Source organism: Eumetopias jubatus, unplaced genomic scaffold (assembly GCF_037043125.1).
Source record: "Eumetopias jubatus isolate StellerSeaLion01/CBP00866 unplaced genomic scaffold, mEumJub1_p1.0 scaffold_14, whole genome shotgun sequence".
NCBI classification, from domain to species: domain Eukaryota; kingdom Metazoa; phylum Chordata; class Mammalia; order Carnivora; family Otariidae; genus Eumetopias; species Eumetopias jubatus.
In genome coordinates, this window is record NW_028274820.1 from 92,529,777 (window position 1) to 92,552,282 (window position 22,506).

A 22,506-nucleotide genomic window follows, 5' to 3' on the forward strand; every position below is an offset into this window, starting at 1 on the left:
AATGCATCCCTATCTAGCAACAGTAGGTTCTCCTGAGACTTGGGTGCCTAGGGAAATTATGCTAGAGAGATTAGGTCAAACTTTATAAAATTCCCCAAATTCAAAAGTTTTTGACCCACAAAAATGTTAATTTTATGTGTTTCAACTAAATGTATCTGCTCCTGCCCTATGGGCTGTTTTGGCTAGTTAAATCTGATGTGTGTAGAGGGCTGAAGTCTTCCTGTAAACCCTTAACTTACCTGGAACACCACAGCCCTTTTTTTTTTCAGGCTGTCTGCGCAATGAGTGAACTCTATGTCCCAGTTATACAGTCATTCAACAAAGTAGGTGAACTGAGAGATTAGAGCAAGGCTCCACAAACTTTTTCTATAAAAGGCCCACATAGTAAATAGTTTAGCTTTAAGGGGGCCATACTTCCCTGTTGCAACTACTCAACTCTGCTGTTGTAATATGAAAGAAGCCACGGACAATAAATAAATGGATGGGCATGGCTGTGTTCCAATAAAATGGTATTTATAAGAACAGGCAGCAGTCAGATTTGGTCTATGGGCCATAGTCTGTCAACCCATGAGTTAGCACTGTCTGGTTAAAAACAAACAAACAAACAAAAAAACAAAAAAACAGGTGCATAAGCAAACAAGAAAATGAGCCATCTGGTTGGAAGAGAGGTGTTAAAAAATGGACAAAGGATAGATAAAAGAGGAAAACAGGGAAACTACCTTTGGATCCTAATGAATATATATGCTCAAATGTAAAGAAGAGTTACATTTCAATGAATATACATACAGCTGTAATAATATCCAAGCCTAAAGAAGGGTACGAGACCACTCCTTACCCCAACAGCACACCGTAAGAAAGTCACCCATATCAAAAACAGAAGAACCAACATGGCTGGATTCTGGTGTTAGAGGGATTATCTAATGTTGCAACTTTCAACCATAGAGGAGTTATCAACAATCCAGTGTAGGGGAAGAAATACAATCTATGGGGTGAGAAGTCCTTGATTCTAGGCCCAGGTTAGAACCAGGGGAGGATTTCCCAGTCTCTGATCCTAGGCTCCAGTGTATATAAATGAAGGGGTTAATTGATCTCTATAGTTTCTGCCAGGTCATATAGGCTATAGTTCTATAGTTTTAATCTTTCTTCCTCAAGGATCCTACATGAGAGAAATAATACATAAATTAGAATAACCTTCCACTTATAGATAGCAACTTGGATAATGACAAAAGTCTACCGTGATAAAACATAAGCCCATTTTGTTTCACTTTGTCCCCAAACTTACCGCCTGCTTGCACCAGGAACAGCTGATAGCCACAATCTCTTTACTGTGGAAGGAGAATTTTTGCTGGAAGCCCTGGGATTTTAGGACAAGAGATAGAGAATTTAAAACGGCTTCAATCACAGCACGCATTTGCCCTCCTGAAGTCCAATGAAGCGAGCAAGGCCAAAAGCGGCCCTACCACTCAAGGTAACTCAAGTCCTGCAAATGCCACATTCAGCACTTCTGTCCTCCACCCTCTGCCATCCAAGAACTTCCCACTCCTGAATCATCTGGAGCGTGAGAGGAGGCACCAGTATTTTCTGTGCCACTAACTACTCAAAGTCAGCCACAAAAAGAGTTGTTTCTTTTCCCCATATGAATGTGGTTCAGATAGGATTTTATTATAAGCAAAGGAAAAGCCGCTATTGGGTCACGTGGTTCTTTGGAAGGCTGGGCATCCATCTCAGAGGGGCTGCACAATGTTAACATCTGAGAACCCAGAAAAAGAGAAATTAAGTATTAGAGTTAGGACCTAGAAGTCAAGGTCTGGGAAGAGTCCAAGGGTGTTGTAGGAAATTCAAACACTTTCACCATCTCCTTGGGACTCAAAACAAGCAGCTTTCCCAATTTTCATCCTTCACTAGCAAGCAGCAATGAGATTAATGGAAGAGCAAACACAATCCTCTTAAATGAACAAACAGAATTACTTTTCCATCAAGAACGGAAGAGATGCTTTTTGGCGGCTGTTGTCCTTAAATAATTACCAGAGAGAAGTGGGCAGTAATACTCAAAGAATTTTGTTTAGCCTTCCCAAAGCTCATCCATTTCTATCTGCCTGTGACATCTAAACCCAAATAAACTAATGCAAGACAATAACAAAAAAAAATTGAAATAGGGATTTTGTAAAGTGATCAAAAGAAAACAAAGATGCGATGGGCAGGGAAGCTTTTAAGGTGCTGGCTGGAAAAGTCTTGTTTTAATGTGTACAGATCATTTTAAGAAAAAAAATCAATTTACACATTACTATAAGAATTCCCAATGGCACTTTTTTGCAGTCCCCAGGATTCCTACCAATCTGTAGCACTGTACAATGGAGCACTTCCTCCATTTTGAGCCTCTCCCTTCTCTTGGGTTCCTAAAACACATGTTCTCCATCTGCTTCTCTTGTCTCCTGCATGTGACAGAAGACCAGGACCACTTTCAGCCCTCTGGGCTCTGTGGTTCCTCCTTGAATCCTCTTCTTTTGTCCCCAACTCAAACCTCACTTCCAGAAACATGACTTAACATCAGATTCCTCTGGATTTTGAAACATTGCTCCATCAATACCCCTTTCTCAGCAACTGAAGTGCTAACAATCATTCCAAGTGCAGAGGAGTTAACCAGCAGGCTGGAGACCGCTCTCCTTACAAGGTCTGCTTACAAGGTTGGCCCTTGGCTGCCATCTAGAAACTTGGATTTCAAGAGGGTTCCCCTATTCCCCCAAACACTTAAGAGAGGCTCACTGCACCTAAAATGTTGGTACAAACAATGTGGTTTATGCTGAACCCCTGCTTTCCTTTTGAGAGTCTGGGATTTGGGTATGTGCCATGCAGAACATGCTTACGTAACCAGTCCCCAGTAAAAACTCTGGGCACTGAGCCTCTAACGAGACCAGTAGACAATATTTCACACGTGCTGTCACAACTCCTATCAGAGGAATTAAGCACATCCTGTGTGGCTCTGTTAGGAGAGGACTTTCAGAAGGTTGCACCTGGTTTCCTCCAGACTTTGCCCCATGTGCCTGTCCCTTTGCTGATTTTGCTTTGCAGCCTTTCATTGTAATAAACCACAGCTGTAATACTTCCTTGGTCCTAGGAGTAATCCTAGCGAATCTTCAGAACAGGTGGTCTTGGGGATCCTAACACGCTCACCTCTCCCCCAAACAATGCTTCCTTCTGTCACCGATACTGTCGTTTTCCACAGAAAGGACACACTGTTTGCAAAACACACATGGACTGAATTATTAGGATAGGGGTGGTGGTCGCTGCTGTGTGGCCAGCAACAACCCACAATCCCCAAGCACCGGGAGTGAGAACCGCCTGACAGAAAGGGCTCACAGAGAGGACACAAAGTCAGGGGGCCAAAGGGTTAGGTAGCCCGGCCCTTTCAATTCAATATGGGTCTATGTGGTATAAGATGGAACCAAGTACGAAGGCATGAATTCACAGGGGAGGTGTTTGCCAAGTTCACCATCAACTCTCGGGCCACTCTTGATGGACCAGGTGAGAGAGAGATGAATAAAGCTTCTCTTTAGGGCCATAGCAACAATTTGTGAGTGTGTGAGGAAGGAAGCTGTAGCGAACAGCAAGTACACTGAAGCGGGTGCAGTGTCTGCCCAGGGACCCCCGAGGCAGCATGACCAGGTCCCCCCAGCCTGCTCCTCCCAGCCAGCAGCCCTCAGGCCCCACTGATGGGTCACTTCACATCGGGACATCCGATAGAAGCTGATGGAGAGATGGCAAAGTTAGCTCCATTTGCTAACTTCTTTCTCCCGGGGTAGTCTGTTTCCCCCTGGTTCTTCAGTCTATCCTGGGCGCAGCCACCAGGGAAAAAGCTACTTCTTACGTATCAGTGTCTGTCTCAAAATACCCAAATAACTACTTTCTTCAAGATTACAGAATCAACTATCATACTGGCATTTAGAGCCATCCTTAATCTTCCCAACATTTGTACATCAATCTCCCAACCCTCACTATTGTAAATTCTTGTTTAGTGGGATGGATTTAATTATATTTCCAACATGCTCTATTCATTTCCATGTTTTTGCCCATTTTTTTCCTCTGTTATCCTCAAGCCATCATCTAGAATGCCTACCACTATTTCACATACAGCATCAGACTTTACTTCCACTATGAAAATCCATGTCTTCTAAGATCCCCTCGATTCACTGTGATGCTCCTGCAAAATTATAAGCCTTCCCACCTGGTCCTCCCCTTAGCATTAATGAACAGGTGCCCTAAGTTGCTGGTTATTTTATATGCACATGAATTATCTCTCCAATGGAATTATGAACTCTTGGAGAGAAGTCCTTGTAGTATTTCTTTTTTCTTTTCTTTTTTCTTTTCTTTTCTTTTCTTTTCAAGTAGGCTCCATGCCTAGTGTGGAGCCCAATGCACAGCTTGAACTCATGACCCTTAGATCAAGAACTGAGCTGATACCAAGAGTCGGACGCTTAACCGACTGAGCCACCCAGGCAGCCCATAATATTTCTTAACAGGTCTCTACAATTCAGCATAGTTTTTTGAAAATCACAGGCATGGTATATTTTCTAATTGAATAAGAAAGTCACTGCTACCACAATGTGATCCAGTTATAAATTTTATGCTATCCAGACCTTAAAAACTTAACCCAAACCACCTGAAAATATGTGCCTTACTGCACCTTCCTCCAACCCCTATAGACATGGCAAGCATAGTAAGATTCTGATTTTCATTTTTTAAGTCTGTGACCTCGACATGCTGCATGGCTGACAATCAGTATCGTAGAATTGGTGACGTCACAGCAGTAGCCACAACTGGAAGTCTGAATGTTGCTGGGTCAGATGTACTGGTGAAGAGAGTCTTAAATGCTATTACACAGCCACTATTCTATCAATTCAACACAGCAGGTGATCGAAGATCAAATAGAAGCTGATGGAGAGATGGCAAAGCTGGGAATAGTTCTTGGACCTGTTAATTATTGGCCTGGTGATTGGAGGCACATCACTTAACCCTTCCAAATTTCTCCTTTCACCTGAAAATGAGAATAAAAATACAAACTTCTCCTATACCACAAAATAGTTTTAAGTATCAAATGAGGCAGTGTACTGGAGAGATATTTATAACCCAGGAAATATAAATGAAGCAATACTTTTATTGCTAAGACCTATCAACAGGACTCTGTCCCACCACCTTGCCGACGGAGCCCTCCAGTGACTAATAGGACCAGCAATATTCTATTTAATGGTACAGAGCATGTGTATCAGCCCCTCCCTCTACTGCATTTGGCCTTCTGGCTTCAGCGAGAAACAGACACCGTCCACTGTCGTCCCGGCAGCCAGGCAGATAGCAGAAACAAACAATAAGGCCATCGACAACTAGGGCTCTGGGCACTGTGCTCATACGGAATTGTGGTGGGTCCCTTGGAAACGAGGTCTGTGCTTTGTTTTGGATGCTAGTCTGGCAGAGTCACAGGAGCTGTGGCTTCAGGGTTATTGTCTAACATAGAGACATAAATAGAACCACATCAAAGCCTTCATGAACCCAGTTCCCACAGACCACCTGCAATGGGGAGATTTTGGCCAGGATCTCAGCACAGCAAAAAGAGCCAGATTCCTAATTACCCATTTTTAAATGCTGGCCCAAGTCTAATATTATGGTACTGACAGATGCCCTTACTGAATATCAGCTGACTCTGATTTTTAAGGACTATTTTGTTCATCACTATCAAAGAGTAAAATAGGAATGTGAGGTCAGATGCTTTGGATCTGACTTCAGAATTATAAATGCCATGAACCCTGAGAGATAAGGTCATTTTTTTTTGGTTGAGTTTTTTAATAAAATTGAGTCCTTGGAATAAAGTTTAAACAACATTTATTCTGAGCAGCTAAAGCTTTGCTGTATCTTTTTCTTCTGCAATCTAGAGCATATACCAAATGGCCCTCAGTTCTATAGCCTTGGCTTAAACTAGAAAAAAATGGGGGGGAGGGGGCTTTACTTGAAACAAACAAATGATTTTACTGTTTATGTATTTAACTGAGGTTGGATAAGGGAATCTCCTGACCACTGCCTGATTCTGTTTGACTTCACTTTATCCAGCAGAATTGTTGATACTGCTCTTGCCTCCAAAACTTTAAACAACAAAAACAGAATAAACTTCTGCACATCCACTCCCATGTCCAAGACTCACCAAGTATTGCAAAAGGCAAAAACCCAAGGGGATTATAAGACTAAGTCAATATTTATCTCCAGAGAATCTGAAGCATATTTCCTCAAGTTCCTTCTATAATTTTTGAAAAATATGTGTACTTTTACACATTCTATATCTAATATCTAAAATGTTCATCAGATGCAAGTTCATTATTTCTAGAAAAATAAAAATGAAATTTTAAAAACTTATACCACTCGTAAGCTTATCCAATGGAATATAAATACCACAGCAATTTAATACAATGAGAAAGGAAATGTTTCCAATCAGAGCAGAACCTCACTAAAGATCGCAAACTGGTTGTGCTGTTTCAGTGCAAATGCTTTTAACTTAACTAGTTTAGGCTCACAAACAACCATGACATTTGAGCACCACCAGCTGAAGCTGATAAATAACTAAGACCTTTGACCCCAAAGTAGACCCACACCAACCTAATTGAAAACATCTTTTTAGCCAATAAAAAATGTCACTTGTTTGACCTTTGAGTGACCCAAGCATGGACCCACACCAATCTAATCTAACCAATCTAAAACCTTTTTCCCCACTAAAAAAAAGTGGCACTTGTTTTGACCAACTATCAGTAGACTCATAGACCAATTCTGCCCTATCCAGAGTACAACCTTCACTCTTTAATTAACAAAACCACCATAAGTCACCATCCAACATACAAGTTGTTGATTTTTCTTCTCAACAAACTTATTTAGTCCAGTCTTCCACATGTGTACCCTTGCCTACAATGTGAATCAGTAGATATTAGGCTATTTTTATAATATGCCTTTTTTCTTGGTCTTCTCACAGTGAAAATTTAGTAGCATTGATAGAGGTACCCTTATGGCTAGTGCAGCTTTATAATAGCCAAGATATAGAAGCAACCTAAGTGTCCACTGATGGATGGATAAAGATGTAAACACACACACACACACACACACACACACACACACACACACACACCACAAATAGTCAGAAAAAGGAACTCAGCCATAAAAAAGAATATGAACTATTACCCAGCCATAAAAAAGAAGTTGCCATTGAGATAACATGGATGGACTTAGAGGGTATTATGCTTAAGTCAGAGAATGACAAATACTGTATCATCTCACTCTCTGGGGAATCTAAAAAACAAAACAAATGAGCAAACAAAAAACAGAAACAGACCCATAAATACAGAGAACTGGTGGTTGCCAAAGGACAGGGGTGTGGGTGGATGGGCAAAACAGGTAAAGGGAAGTGGGAGGTACAGGCTTCCGGTTAGGGAATCAATAAGTCACAGGAATAGAAGGTGCAGCATAGGGAATACAGTCAATGATTTGTCAATAGCGTTGTATGGTAACAGATGGAAGCTATACTTGTGATCATATAGACTTGTCAAATCACTATGTTGTGTACCTGAGACTAATACAACATTGTGTCAACTGTACTTTAGTAAGAAACCAAAAAATACTAAAAAAAATGGCATCATTAATATTCTAGTTTATGCAACATTAGAGCTTATTTACTCATAGAAAATCTAATTTACCTGAACTTCCTAAATTTCCTACCTTGGTTTTGCTAGTCTTAAGCTAAAATTTGTATGAATACCAAGATTTTCAAAATGTAAATCTACGTGGTCATCTCAAATGAATTATAAATGAAGTCTTTCTAAATGAAATTGTAGGAAGCAATGTTTTTATAACTTCTGACAGTGCTGCAAATTATGAATCTACAGTGGCTTTATTAGAATTACCTTCGAAAAATCTTAAATTCTTGTCTCTTGGGTTTAATTATCATACAATTTACAGCATTAATTAAAGGCTCTGAAAATTTATCAATGCCTTTATTGTCCATAATATGCTCTTGCTCTGGGATAATTGCTGACTTACACACACAGATTGACACTTTATTATTTTTCAATAAAACATTCTGTGTCCTTCCATTCTAATGTTGCTGGTAATTACAATGTATTAATCAGAGCTAGTCTTCTTATCCTCATAGTTTCTGCTTTTTCCATTAGTTTATCTGAAGGCCCCTGCTATAAACTACAGATCATAAATTGAGGAAGCAAAATTTGGGGCACAGTCATCTTAGTAAAGTTAACATTGCTACCATGAACTTGTCAGACTGTATGGAGAGTCTAAGATGTGATTTCCAGAATTTAGTCATTTCAGAGACAGATGACTTCATGGAAGCAGACGGCTTGCAACCCAGGACCTTGCAATTAAGGAATAATTAAGATTAAGCCTATAACAATGGCTACTGATTTACATTTTAATTTACATGTTAACTATTTTTAACTGTGATATTTATAATTCATCTTTTTATGACTATTTGGGTTCTAGGACAAAAATGTTTTATACAGATACTTACTGTTATACTCAATATGGCCCAAACTGCATATAAAACATTAACTGTTGGGTCTGTATCTTTGTCCTAGAATACCAGGGAAGTTCTTTCTATGAAAGTATTTTCCTAATGATATAACCAGCTACAATTATGATAATGATCCATGAAAATTAATTTCATCTGATTGTCCCATGATTGCTACTTACCAATAAAATTATAACACTGATTCACCAAGCAGGTTGTTTTGTTTAAAAACAACTTTCCCCAAAGATAGGACTGATGTTACTACAGTTACCAAATACAAATCATTGCAGCTTCTCAGAGAAGCCATATAATCTATAATCTTGCTGACAGTATGACATTCCAGGAGATAATTGGCTGTACTTTTACCCTTAACTGAGGAAAATGCTCTTCTGCTGGCAGAACTAACTACGCTTTCTTTTTGTGCAAATTTAGGCTATTTTGCTATAACAGCCCCCGGACAGCTGAGAAAGAGACTTACAAAATTTGCCAAAATTCTCAAATTGCGCCTCTCCTGGTTTCATAAATTTATGTCAAAGTAATATCACCATATAATGTATGCCTTTAGAGAAAGAAAGGATTCTGCTGTCTAGAAATAGTTATGACTCCATTTTAAGGGTTTAATAGTCAACTGATGGATTTTCCAGCTATATCTAATAGAGCCACTGTTTCTGTGAGATTTTGATCGTCTCTTTCTCTATCACAGCAATTCTGGCATTTCTATTCGACTTAATGAGGACTGTTTTTTTTGTTGTTGTTGTTGTTCAAGTTTTCAAACACCACCTAATATTACATTACTCTTCCTGGTAGTATTTCAAATGGCCTAATAACCTTTCACATCAACATGCTCTGCCAGGGTGGTATATAGGCACTAAGAAAGAACAGACTGAATCTCAAAAGATCTGGCTGCAGGACATACCCAATATGTAGCAGCTGGAATAGGAAAGTATATATGGGACTGCATCCTGAGGGTTCAGAATAAAAGGAGGCAGGACATCAAGTTGGATAAAGGAGTCTCTCAATGTGGGATCACTCCTCTATAATAGTGCATTTAGTGCATTATCAGGAACCCCAGAAGATGATGCTAACACTCAATGGCATTCTGAAAACTTGAATAAAGAGGGTTCATATTAAGTAGAAATTTTAGAATTGCTGTGATAGAAGTGATGAAAATCTCACAGAAATAGGCATGATAGAGTTGCTGTATTAGGTACAGCTGGAAAATCCATCAGTGACTCTGTTCTGCAAGAGGATGCAAAGGATACTCCCCTTACAAAAGCAGTGAAAAACTGGTAAGGACACCATCATTGTTGAGAAGCTCTCCTCCGTAGGTTAGATCTGATGATAGGAAATGCCTTATGGAATGAGCATTCTGACAGCAACTGGGATTCCAGAATCCCCAAATAATAGGGACCATATGACAGCACTTAACCACTGAAGCAAGGTGAGTACAATTACTACAAGATTGAAGTTGCAGCCAAGGGGGCTTGACCTACAGAGAGCTATGATATGGTCAGTACAGCATGACCTCCCTAGAGGTAAGGTGGATTATCAGATAAAATGAGTATTGCTCAATCCATACAATGACAAGAAATTAAGAACGGAGGATCAAGAGATATGAGGACAAATGCTCCCACAGAGTCATAATCTTTTGCCTCATTTCTGGACTTAAGCCAGTTTTCAAAGATAAAACACACTGATTATAGAGAGCAAGTCCACAGGAGAAAAATCCTGCAACATCATAGCAAGGGTCTATGGCAACATTTCCCCAGCCTCTAACTAAAAGGATCTACAGACATTTACTCGGGTAGTTATACACTGGGGAGGCAGAAATGTCTAAATAATCCAAAGACTACTGGACAAGAGTCCAAGTTGATATGCATACCCAAGTACCTGTGTTTGAAGAAACATCTTGGCGCCCTGTTAGAGTAGGGATGTAAAGTAGGGTACAATTTAAAAAAATAAAGCCCTGGGCCTGGACAGGTTCACAGAGAGTCTACTGGCTCCACAAATCCACCAGGATTAATTTCCCTGGTCCCTCATTGTGTAATTAGAGTGAACATATCTGGTATATTTGGCAGAACTCCTATTATTGGTTTCTTGGCCTATTGTGCAAGAGCTGACATAGGGAGAAAGCCCAAGTGAAACCATAAACCACCCTCCCGGTCATATCTAAATCAAAACCAATGTCACATTCTCAAAAGTAATGGGCACTAGGTGATATTAAATGATTAATTTTTAAGTTATGACAACGGTATGTGTTTATGTTTTTTAAAATCATTATCCCCTTTTATGCCATCCTTAAAGACTACAAGAAGCCATGGTAGTGGTCCCCAAAATATCCCCATTTAATTCACAAGCAGAGCTCTTATAAAACCAGACATTATACTGGAGAATAATGCTGGATTACCACAAATTGAACCCAGTGTATCTAAATGCAGGGATCTTCTGACCTTGAGTGTATGACATAGGGCCACTGACTTGGCAAATTTTCCATTCCTTTCCGAAAAGAGAATCAAAAACTGTTTACATTCACCTGGTAGAGTTAACAGGGCTTTTAACTCCTCAGCATCCTATCCAAATGTAGTGCGAAGGGACATGAACCATACGAACATTCTGCAGAACACCACTTGGTTTACTGTATCAATGACATCATGTCTAAATGGATGGCAAGAAATGGCAAATACATTGGAGGTCTTAATAAGACTACAAAAAAAGAGAGGTCCCACACATCAGTGAAGCTTCTAGGGTTTAGTGGTCGAGGGCATGAAGGAACATCCTGTCCAACCTAAAGGAAAGATTATTACTTTTCACAATTTGACTACTAGCAATGATGCACAGCACTGTGTATTTCTCTTTGAATTCTGGAGGCAGGATACTCTACACTGAGGAATACTGCCTTGATCCATTTATTGGATGACATTAAATGCTTCCAGCTTAGAGTAGAACCCAGAGCAGAAAACAGCCCTGCACCCAGAGCCAGTCTGCAAAGAAAGTACCCCTATCACTTGGGCCCTACAACCAAGATGGCTCCATGCTACTAGAGATATTGTGGAGGAGGAAAGATGCCCTGTGGGGTTCATGGCAAGCACCAGTGGGAGAATCACAACATGGACTGGATTCTGAAACAAGGTTGTGCCATCTGCAGGAGAGAACCACATATCCTTCAACAAACAGCTCCTTCAATACTCTGCTCTGCTGGAAGAATACCTGACTACAAATCACCAGGAGGTCATGACCTGGGTTCTGTCAGATCACCAAGCCATAAAGTTGGGTGGGCCCAGCTGCAATCCATCATTATATTTAACTGGGACCATCTGGGATTTGGCATGAGCAGTTCCAAAGACCACAAGATGTCTGAGTAGATAACTCAGACTCCCCATATCATCCACTCTTACGTATAGTACCAGGCCTCTCATTTGACTCACACCTATGGAAATATGGAGGTCCCTAATGACCAACTGACAGAGGAGGGAAAAGCTGAGATTGGTTTACAGCTGGGTCAAGTTGGCCTATGAGTCCAGGTCACAGGTGGCTACACAGGAATGGCCCAGAGAAATATAAGTAGGAAGAAATCTTCCCAATGAACATAACTTCAGGTAGGGCAGCTGGTCATCTACTTTGTGTGAAAAGATAGATAGCCTGATATATGAATATATAATGACTTACAGGCAATGGTGAACGGCTTGGCTAGTTGATCAGAGGCTTGGAAGGAAACAGGGAGGTGTGGGGAAGAGGCACGTGGATGAACATACGAGAGTAAGTACAAGGAGTGAAGATCATTGTATTACATATTAATATCCACCAGCGAGCTCTCACTTTATAAGAACTAAAAACTTAGACATAGTAACACGGACTCCACACTGTCATGAGCCATCCATGGCACAATGGACTCCTGTGGAGTTGCCATGATAGCAGCGTGAATGTTGTTTGGGTTCAACAGCAAGGGATTTCACTCACCAAAACTGAGCTGGCCACTGCCCCTGCTGAATGTCTAGCCTGCCAGCAAAAGATACCAAGGCTGAGCACCCAGTATGGCACCATCCTTCAAAGGGAATAACCAGCTACTTGATGGTAAATTGATCTCACTGAATCCTTTCCACTGTGGAAGGGGCAGCAACTGATCTTGACTGGAATCAACACACATTCTGGGTATGGGCTTACCTTTCCCTGCTGCTGGGTTTTGGTTGGCACCACTATGCAAAGGCTTACAGAGTATGTGACCCACCAACACAGGAGTCTGCATAACTCTGTGTCGGACTGGAGAAACTATTTTACAACAACAGAGGTGCAGAAGTGAGTACACAGCCATAAAATATACTGGTCATATCACATCCCACACCATCCAGGAGCCACAGGCCTAACAGAGAGTTGGAATGGCTTTTGAAGATGTTAATAGAATCTAGCTTTCAGAAAATACCCTATGAACACCACTCTCCAGGCTCAGCGTACTCACTAAATCCATGGTCGTTCCACAGTGCTGTTGTTTCCAGGGTAAAATACGTGGATGTAGACCCCAAGGAGTAGGAACAGCCCTGCCTTCCATCATTTCCATTGGCCCACTTGGGGAATTTGTGTTTCCCATCCCCAGAACTCTGGGCTCTGGGGGTCTGAATCCCAGATGGGGAACATCTCCACTGTGGGACATAACAGGAGGCCCTTAAAAGCTTAAACTACCACTAGGCCAGTTATTTTGGGATCTTTGTGTCAAGAGAGTAGCAGGCACAGGAAGGAGTCACCATCTTGGCAGTAGTAATTGCTCCTGATCATTAGGTGGAGGTACAGTTGTTATCTGACAAGGCAGGCAAGAAGAATCTATTTGGCACCCAGATTACCCACTGGGGCATCCTTTCTGCAGTTCAACTCCTCCCTCTGCACCAACCTAGTGCCTTCACAGTGAGGCACTTCTGAAGAAAGAGCAACAGGGATCAGAGTGATCAGAGCACCACGTGAGCCGTAACTCCCAGGACACTGACCATGCCAAAGACCAGGGAAAAGTGGCCATACCAAAATGGATCTACAGAACTGAGTGAGAACTGAGTGACTCAACCCCTGGGGACTGAAGTGCAATGCTTCTGAGCCCTCAGCCCTTGTTCCCTTTCTTTTTCCTTTTTTTAACCACTTTATGGACGTAGGATTGACATCCAAAAAGCTGTACATATTTAATGTGTATGACTTAATGAGTCTGGAGATAAGTATATACTTATGAAGCCATCACCATAACCTATGCCATAAATTCGTCCATCACTTTCAAGCGTTTCCTCCTGTCCTCATTAGTTGTTTTTTGTGATAAGAACCTTTAACATAATATCTACCCCCCCCTCAGCAACATTTTAAGTCTACAATACAGTGTTGTTCACTACAGGCACTCTGTTGTACAGATCTCAAGGTTTCATTCATCCTACCCAACTGAAACTCTGTACCCTTTGACTATTACTTCCCCGTTTCCCCTTCCTTGGATGAATGTGAAGGGCATTATGATCAGTGAAATAAGCCAGACACAGAAAGACAAATACTATATGATACCACTTACATGAGGAATCAAAAACAGTCAAATGCATAGAAGCAGAGAGCAGAATACTGATTGCCCTTGTCTCCTTTCTTGATACTCAGCCAAGGACAGAAAGGAAAGCCGGGCTCCCAGGAGCTATGTTGGCAGAGGCTTACTGGAGAGGCTTGATGTCTTTGCCCTGGTTGTGTTACCCACTCTACACCTCCTCATTGATCCTCTTGAGGTTAAAGGCAGAAGATTCCCCTGTTATAGCAAACACACAGGCAAATAACTAAACCTGCCTAACCAGTGCATAGATCCTCACTCTTGAACTTCCGTTCCTTGCTCCTAACCTTGCAGGGTCTCTTGACAGCTGACCCCAGGGCACACACATTTTCAGATTAGTGGAGAATGGTGCTTTAAGGTGGTGAGGGAACATGTCTCATAATCCCAGGTCAGTATGCTCCATTATTTTCATTTTACCTCCATTATTTTTCTCTAATCCCTTTTCACTGTTCATAGAATATCTCAACCATACCCTATGGAATGTTTTTAGCCACTTTATTGGTTTTTAGCAATAAAAAAAAACTTTTATTTTTATTCTTTTAGCAATAAAAAAACTGCTATTAAATATACTTCCTTTAAATATATATATTTTAGACATTATACCATAAATTCACTTTAAATTAGTTGTTAATAATATTCTTTATAGTAAAGAGTAGTTTTGGGGTGCCTGGGGGGCTCAGTCGTTAAGTGTCTGCCTTCGGCTCAGGTCATGATCCCAGAATCCTGGGATCGAGTCCCACATCGGACTCCTTGCTCAGCGGGAAGCCTGCTTCTCCCTCTCCCTCTGCCTGTCTGCCGCTTCCCATGCTTGTGCTCTCTATCTCTGTCTTTGTGTCAAATAAAAATAAATAAAATTTTAAAAAAAGAGTTTTGACATTTTCCCATTTAATTAGTGCTACGCTCTTTAGTTTAAACTATATATAATAGCATATATGTTCTACAGACAAATAATTCAAAATGATGTAGCATGTTTGGTTAGAGAACTGGAAGCTACCAAAAATGCAGACCAAAGTTTAACTACGTATTGTTGTATTAAAAACTGCTTTCAAGATTTGGTGTTTGGAAGTTTATAATTCTGAGTTTCAAAAAGCCAGCTCATCTATTTTTAGGACTCTTACATGTGTTTCCAAATGAAGAAATAAAAGATAAGGGCTCAAATTATGATTTACAAGCATATTTTCACAATTACCATACAGCTGGGTTTGGAGGCTTGGTTCCTTCAAAAATGAAAGGTCAAATTAGCCAGAATCATGAGTATATTTTTTCTTTGCATATTGATTTTTTTAAAGTACTGTGGATAACTCAATGTTGAGTGAATTTTGACTGAATGAATGTGTAGATGTGGTGCAGATCAGTAAGAGATAGGTTTGCGGAATAAGTACACATCCTTCCTTTAATCACTGACTGAATACAGTTTTGTGTTAAGCAATATGTGCTAGATCAATCCCACCGCCTCTCCAAATCCACTCTCTTTCTTTATCCCACATCTCATTGTAAAAAGTTGACTTTCATGGGTTGCCTCAGCAATGCCCCTTGTGGTCTGGTTTCTGCTAGATTTGGCCACTGGAGGTACTGAAGGTAAGTGAAGTTGGGGTATTTATTCCCCCAGCTGGTAGGTCACCTAGGCTGACCTTGTGACTAAAAGTTACAGCTCCTGTGAAGGGGCTCTCTCCATCTCCCCCCTCACCTCTTCAGACTTGACTTGGCCATGGCTCCTGCTGAGTTCTTCACTATCCCTTGTAGTTTCTCCATACTCTGCTCACACATTTTAAATCTTCTCTCTATTAAACACTCATCAAATACATGATTTAAGTTTGAGTATGCTACCTCTTTTCTGCCTAAACCCTAACTCTTATGTAATACAAGACTATGGATGAAAACAATGTGAAATTATATAATGTTCATAAACATGGCAGCTCATGGTAGTCAGCAAATGTTAAAGCAACTGAGCAACTGAATCACGAGCTCTCTCATCTGATATCTTTCAAGTGCCACACACACTTAGCCAAACACATATTCAAGGCTCAAGAGAAATTCAGTCCAAATATTTACTTTATTCTGATTTTTAAAAGTAGAACTTGAAATCACAACATCTTTAACTATAAACACTCCCTAACAACCCCAAAAGTTTGCAAACCAGCAGTTGGGAAAAAAAAGTTTTGTTAAGTGAAGTGATTGTTTTTCACCCCATCCCAATGGGTAAATTATGAATAATGTATATAGGATATGTGTGTATGTGTGTGTTGGAGGGTGTGTGATGGTTTAGAATCCCTGAATATGTAAGAATGTACAACCCTACTTATGAAAATTAAGCATAGCAGCAAAGTTTGAAATGAATTTCCAATCCCTTAATCTATAAAATGGAAATAGAGCCACTAGCTTTCCTCTAATCCAGAGTACAAGCCAGGATCCAAAGAAGGATTATTTACTGTCCAGCAAGAGACACAGGTCTAAGACCATCCCACCCCATAACTGCCTGAGTCTCTGAAAAGCTGTGAGCAGCTGGATTATACACAGGGGATGAATATAGTAATACATTATTATGGGAACATTATGTGAAAAGTTGGGAATCACTGACTTCTCAGCTAATAGCTATGATGTGCAGAGAGCTGTGAGCACGCCAAGATTGCTGCCTGAGAACAGAGGAAGCAAAGGAGACATGGTCACAGCAACTCAGGGTACAAACAGTCCAGTTTTCCCCCATTTGGTTGACCTTGCCAACAGAAGACAAGGCCAGAAAAGGGAGCATAATGTGACACTAGGGGATACCTGTCACAAAATATGTTTATTGATTTTCTTTTAATAAAATTCCTCCAACTCTATTATGGCTTAAAAGTTACTGGGGGTGGGCGCCTGGGTGGCTCAGTTGGTTAAGCCGACTGCTTTCAGCTCAGGTCATGATCCCAGAGTCCTGGGATCGAGTACCACATCGGGCTCCCAGCTCAGCGGGGAGCCTGCTTCTCCCTCTGATCCTCTCCCGTCTCATGCCGTTTCTCTCTCTCTCAAATAAATAAAATCTTTAAAAAAAAAAAAAAGTTACTGAGGGAGCGTCAGCTACTAGGCTGCCCAGTGAAGATATGTTTGCAAGGCAAAGAGCTTGTTTGTCCAGATCCTTCCTACCCTTCCCATCTCTAACCTCAAAGCTAGATATGCCTAAATACCTGTTTCTTCTATCACACACACACTCTCTCTCTCTCTCTCTCTCTCTCTCTCTCTCTCATGGGAGAGTTGAAGAGAGTCTACAATCTACTAAGTAAGAGAAAGTCCACAAGCCCCAAGGCAACACCAGAAAGAGTAGGGTAGATGGACCCAATGAAGGAAGACCACATAAGACTAGAGGGCTGACTTCCTTCTCCCTCACCATGTAAAATGCTAGTAAGAACCGTTCCACTCCCCCTTCCTCCTTCCTCCTTCTCCTCATCTTCCTTTTACCTCCTTCTCCTTTCAACCTATTTCATCGGTCCTCTTTACAGGCTAGAAAGGAACCAACTAAAGGTCACTGTGAACTGAGGAGATAATACCAGTTATAATGGAAGGCCATTCCCTTGAAGCAGAGATAGGTAGCCTTCCAAAGAAAAACTTGGTAACTGATGCTACAATATGATATTTTCTTTCCAGCACTGGTCAAAACAGCAAAATTCATGAAACTTTTTCTAAGTCTCACTCACCCTCAACACTCCTCAGATAGCCAATATTTCCTTGCACCTCTCTATTGTCAAAAATGCTACGCTGGTCAGCTCATCCCAGTGCTTGATCCAAAAAGTCAGTTATCTTATGAGGAATATATTCTTCCAAATTGTCTTGCTTTACCCAATCAAAACTTCCCTTTACTGAGCCCAGCTTACTATCAATTAAAAAAAAATAATCTTTGTAGTGTGATTCACCATCAGTTTAACCTTCCCACAGGGTCCTTATATCCCTAAAGTAGGTCTTTGTACAAAGAAAAAAGCCATAACCCAAATCAATACCATGTCAGTAACATGTAGAATCTATGGGGTTTCATAGCATGTGGCCTGAGGACCCACCCTTTCCCCCACCTTCCTTTTCTCAGTGGCCCTGCACTCCAAGAGGACTTTTACCAACCGGTCACACTGAGAGAGAGAGTAGACATAAACAGCCATAAAATGAGGAGGCCATCTCTTTCCAGGAATGGGATAGTGTCCTAAGAGAGCAACACATTTCTTGCTTCTTGTGTTGTCCTTTCTCTGTTGAGTTCTGCTCAACCACAATAATGTGTCAACAGAAGCCGAGCTGCTCAACAGCCCACGAATTTGCTGCTGCTGAGCCAGGAGTGTGACCGGCCAGTAGTCCTCTGGAGGGGGTTTTAGCAAAATAAGCAGTGTTCTTTTTTTAACCATCGACAATGAAATTCACCAAAACAGTGTAGCCATCTCTCTTAAAATGTGCTCATACCTGGATTAAGACCCCTGCCTCTCGCAGTGAGTTCTACGACAACTAAAACACCTCCTGAGGAAAGGGACCTGGAGAAATAAGGCCTTTCAGAAAGGGAGAGACGTACTGAGCGCTGGATTCGGGTGAGAGGACTCATCTACCTTGGGTGCTTGCAAAGGCCTGGGGAGCCTCCCGCGATGGCCATGGGCTGCCGGGCCCCTTACCTTACCACACTGCTTACATTTTCCCTCCTGTCGACGCCTGTGTACCCAGTGATGACGCACAAAGTTCTGTGGGAAAACAAAATTAAATGAGTATGTTTAAATTTGTCAATCCCATTATTAGTTTTTTTTTAATGTTTTAAGCATATAGATTTCCATAAACCATAATCTAAGCCCCTATTAGCACAAAACCAAATACGTGTCTGAGTGATTTGTTTAACAATAAACATGAATCTGCTTGGAAAACTGAAGCTACTCCCATGCCCAGTGATCTTTGGTATTTGTGGAAGCCTTTCATTGAGTCCTCCCTCCACGTCTTCCTCATGGCCACACCATAACGCCATTTCTCTGCTTCCTTCCTAGTAGAACCCTGTGCGGATGTGGGAGGTCACTGAAATCCCCTCAGAGAGGTAAAAAGGTGAGGGAGATTAAGATGGAGCAACAATATCCATTTTTAAAAACAAATATGTATTTAATGCTTTATATACGCCAGACACCAAACATCTGCACTAGAAAGAACTTCAAGAAATTAAGTTCTCAGAAAGAAACAGATCTCCTCATTCAGGACATACAGGGTGAGGATCTTTCATTAGCGAAAAGTGAAGGGAAAGAAGAGCTGAAGGAGAAAGATGACAGAGGCAAGAAATGCGGGCCCATCGTGATGTTCGTACAATGACATTGTGTTTAAACTGTCCTTGGGTTCTAGAAACTAGATCCGCTTTCAAAGTCTATTCTGGTCTTGGGCCATAGGAAACACAGAACTTCCTTTTCCTCCCAAATAGACAATCAATCCTTGGGCGGGGAGTTAAGGAGCCCCATTACCACTGCTCTTAGGATATATTAGAGAGAGAAAGTTGTCTTCAGGCCCAATGGCACAAATAAACTTCCATACAACTCATCCTTCTTAGACAAATATACAGAAAATATTTCCTCTTTTTTTCTCTTGCCCTTTTCTGAGAAAACACATCTTACCTGACACTAACGTGTCTATCATCAGGCCACAACCCATATTTCCCTTTAAAAGGTCCTTTAATATATAGCCAGTCATTCAGCAGATACTTACTAGATGCCTACTACCTGCCAGGCCCTGTTGTAGGTATACAGGTATACAGGAAATAGATCAGCATTGAGGAAAAAAAAAATGTTCTATCGACACATGAAATTCAGAGTGACGAAAATACCTCTAACACGAGCATTATCTAAAATGCTACCTCCATTTCTCCTTATAATGTCAAATCAATTCAAGTTAAAACTAAACAGAGATCCTGGAGGAATAATGGTCTTTTAACTATAATAAGAAATAAAGAAGCATAACAGTCCCACTAATTAGTCTAAATTTTGTCTTGCTTTTCCCACTGAGGCAGTTTAATAAAACAAGGACACAATTCTTATATTGTTCTCAGAAAGAAGCTAATAATATTTTTGAGTACTCACTGTGTATCAGGCACTTTTAAGAATGCTTTAAAGGTAATAATTATTTTAATTTTCCATGAGAATTTTTATGAGTAGAGGTGCTATTCAGTCAGCACGTACCAGAAAAATCCCATGAGTTGTTAAAATACTGAAATATTTCTATACTGGTTGATAAATTAGTTTAGTTCCCCTACGATCCCCCTGGCTCCTCCCTAACTACCATAGCACCCCACCTCACCCCACCCCTCAACATTGGAAATCATTTCTATCCCCTCATTATTAAGCAACTAGAATGTTCATTTTTGGCAGGTCCCTGGGATTCTGTTCCAATGAGCTCTCTTTCAGAAACAAATCATGTTGCCTGAGCAATGCCACTGGGATCCCCCTGGCCCAGCATACTCAGAAGATTGGGCTGTGCCCAACTGGTGGTTGTTGTTCGAGTAAGTTTAAATATCATACAAACAATGCTGTGTCCCATGGCCAGCTGTGGCTCTCAGAACAGTGGCAGCAAGTCAGAAATCTGCCCAGTTATCAGGGTCCACACCACCTCCTGGGGATAAAGTTGCTGGACCCTGTGCCTCTGTACCTCACAGGTGAGGCTGATCACTTCAGCCTTCCATCCACTCAGGTGATGAGAACTCTAGCCCACTGCTGGCTTAAGAATGGAACTAGAGGGTATTATGCTAAGTGAAATAAGTCAATCAGAGAAAGACAAGTATCATATGATCTCACTGATATGTGGAATTTGAGAAACAAGGCAGAGGACCATAGGGGAAGGGAGGGAAAAATGAAACAAGATGAAACCAGAGAGGGAGACAAACCATAAGAGACTCTTAATCTCAGGAAACAAACTGAGGGCTGCTGGAGTGGAGGGGGGTGAGAGGGATGGGGTGGCTGGGTGATGGACACTGGGGAGGGTATGTGTTGTGGTTGAGCGCTGTGAATTGTGTTAAACTGAATCACAGACCTGTACCCCTGAAACAAATACAAATAATGCATTGTGGTTTTTTTGAAGATTTTTATTTATTTATTTGACAGAGAGAGACACAGTGAGAGAGGGAACACTAGCAGGGAGAGTGGGAGAGGGAGAAGCAGGCCTCTCGCCGAGCCGGGAGCCCGATGTGGGGCTCAATCCCAGGACCCTGGGATCATGACCTGAGCGGAAGGCAGATGCTTCATGACTGAGCCACCCAGGCGCTCCACATTATGTGTTAACAATAATAATAAAAGAAAAAGAACAGGGCTGGGGAGGACCGGGCCGGCTGCCAACTATACCATATCTCAATTCACAATGTTTTAGGGCACATTATCAGAGGGTTTTGCTTGAATTATCATTATCATCCTCCTTTTAGAGATCATAAAACTAAGGTATTGAGCGGTGACTTCTGATATAAGGGCCAGAGCAAGGAATCAAAGCCAGGCAGGCTGGCAACGGAGCCTACACTCTGAACCCCTGTGTCACTATGCCTTTCCTCTGCAGTGAAAGCTCGGGATAAAGCTCCTTCAGGAAATGATTTCAATGACAGTCAGTAGTAGAAAATTGAATATACAAAAATGTCAGACAATACTATAAGAGAGAAAAATTTACTGTAATTGCTGTTAGCTCAGCAAAAACTGTGGGAACATGAACAATGTCATTGATGATAAGGGAAATTATCTGCTTATGGAGATTATAAATCACCTAATGACTATCAATTGAAGGAGGGAAATGTTGGAAGAATTTGATGCAATTGCCTATGAAATCAGGGCTGACTCATAGGGTTATTTAGCTAGTGACAGCTCTAATCAAAAGATTAAGCCAACAATTTCCAGAAATCAACAATTATTTAGAAATTATAAGACTGACTTAATGAATCATTAATGTTGCAATATGTGTCACTTGGTAAGCAGATTTATAATACCATGTAGTTTAATCTGTTCAGGGAATTGAAGGGAACACTTTTAAATTGTTTATTTAAATATTACTATATGACTCAGGAAGTTGTTAAATATTTTTAATATCATTCTTCCTAGAAATTGGGTCACAAATTAGGCACAGAGAAAGTGAAACAAAAGCACTCCTTGAGAAGAAACTGAGCAACTGCCTCCCATATGGAGATCTGATTTGAGAGGTCAGGCATCCTTCTGTGAAAAGATCTTCTTAGGCCTAATAGAAATTCTTTCTATCACTGCTTTAACAGTTTGAACAAACATCCAATAAATGTGTGTTGAGTGGAATGGAATTCTGAACCTAATTTTTTTGATGATCAACTCAGGTAGGTATCACTTTGGAGGAACATCAGTTGCCACAACAATCAGGGGGAAGAACCCAATTTCTACGGAATCACTGCTGTTTTCTGATCCTTACTCCCAAGCACTTTCATTTTTCACACTCTTTC

At 41.0% G+C, this 22,506-nt stretch overlaps 1 protein-coding gene across 5 annotated transcripts in view; it reads right to left on the minus strand.

Annotated features, from left to right (window-relative positions):
• DGKI (diacylglycerol kinase iota) overlaps positions 1 to 22,506 on the minus strand; it is a 451,310-nt gene that overhangs the window by 236,535 nt on the left and 192,269 nt on the right. For all 5 annotated transcript variants that reach the window (XM_088018199.1, XM_088018200.1, XM_088018198.1 and 2 more), the window contains exons 6-7: positions 18,719 to 18,784; positions 1,283 to 1,354 (exon numbers count right to left, since the gene is read on the minus strand). In XM_088018199.1, the coding sequence (XP_087874325.1) occupies positions 1,283 to 1,354; positions 18,719 to 18,784 (138 nt within the window). The remainder of the gene's footprint in view (positions 1 to 1,282; positions 1,355 to 18,718; positions 18,785 to 22,506) is intronic.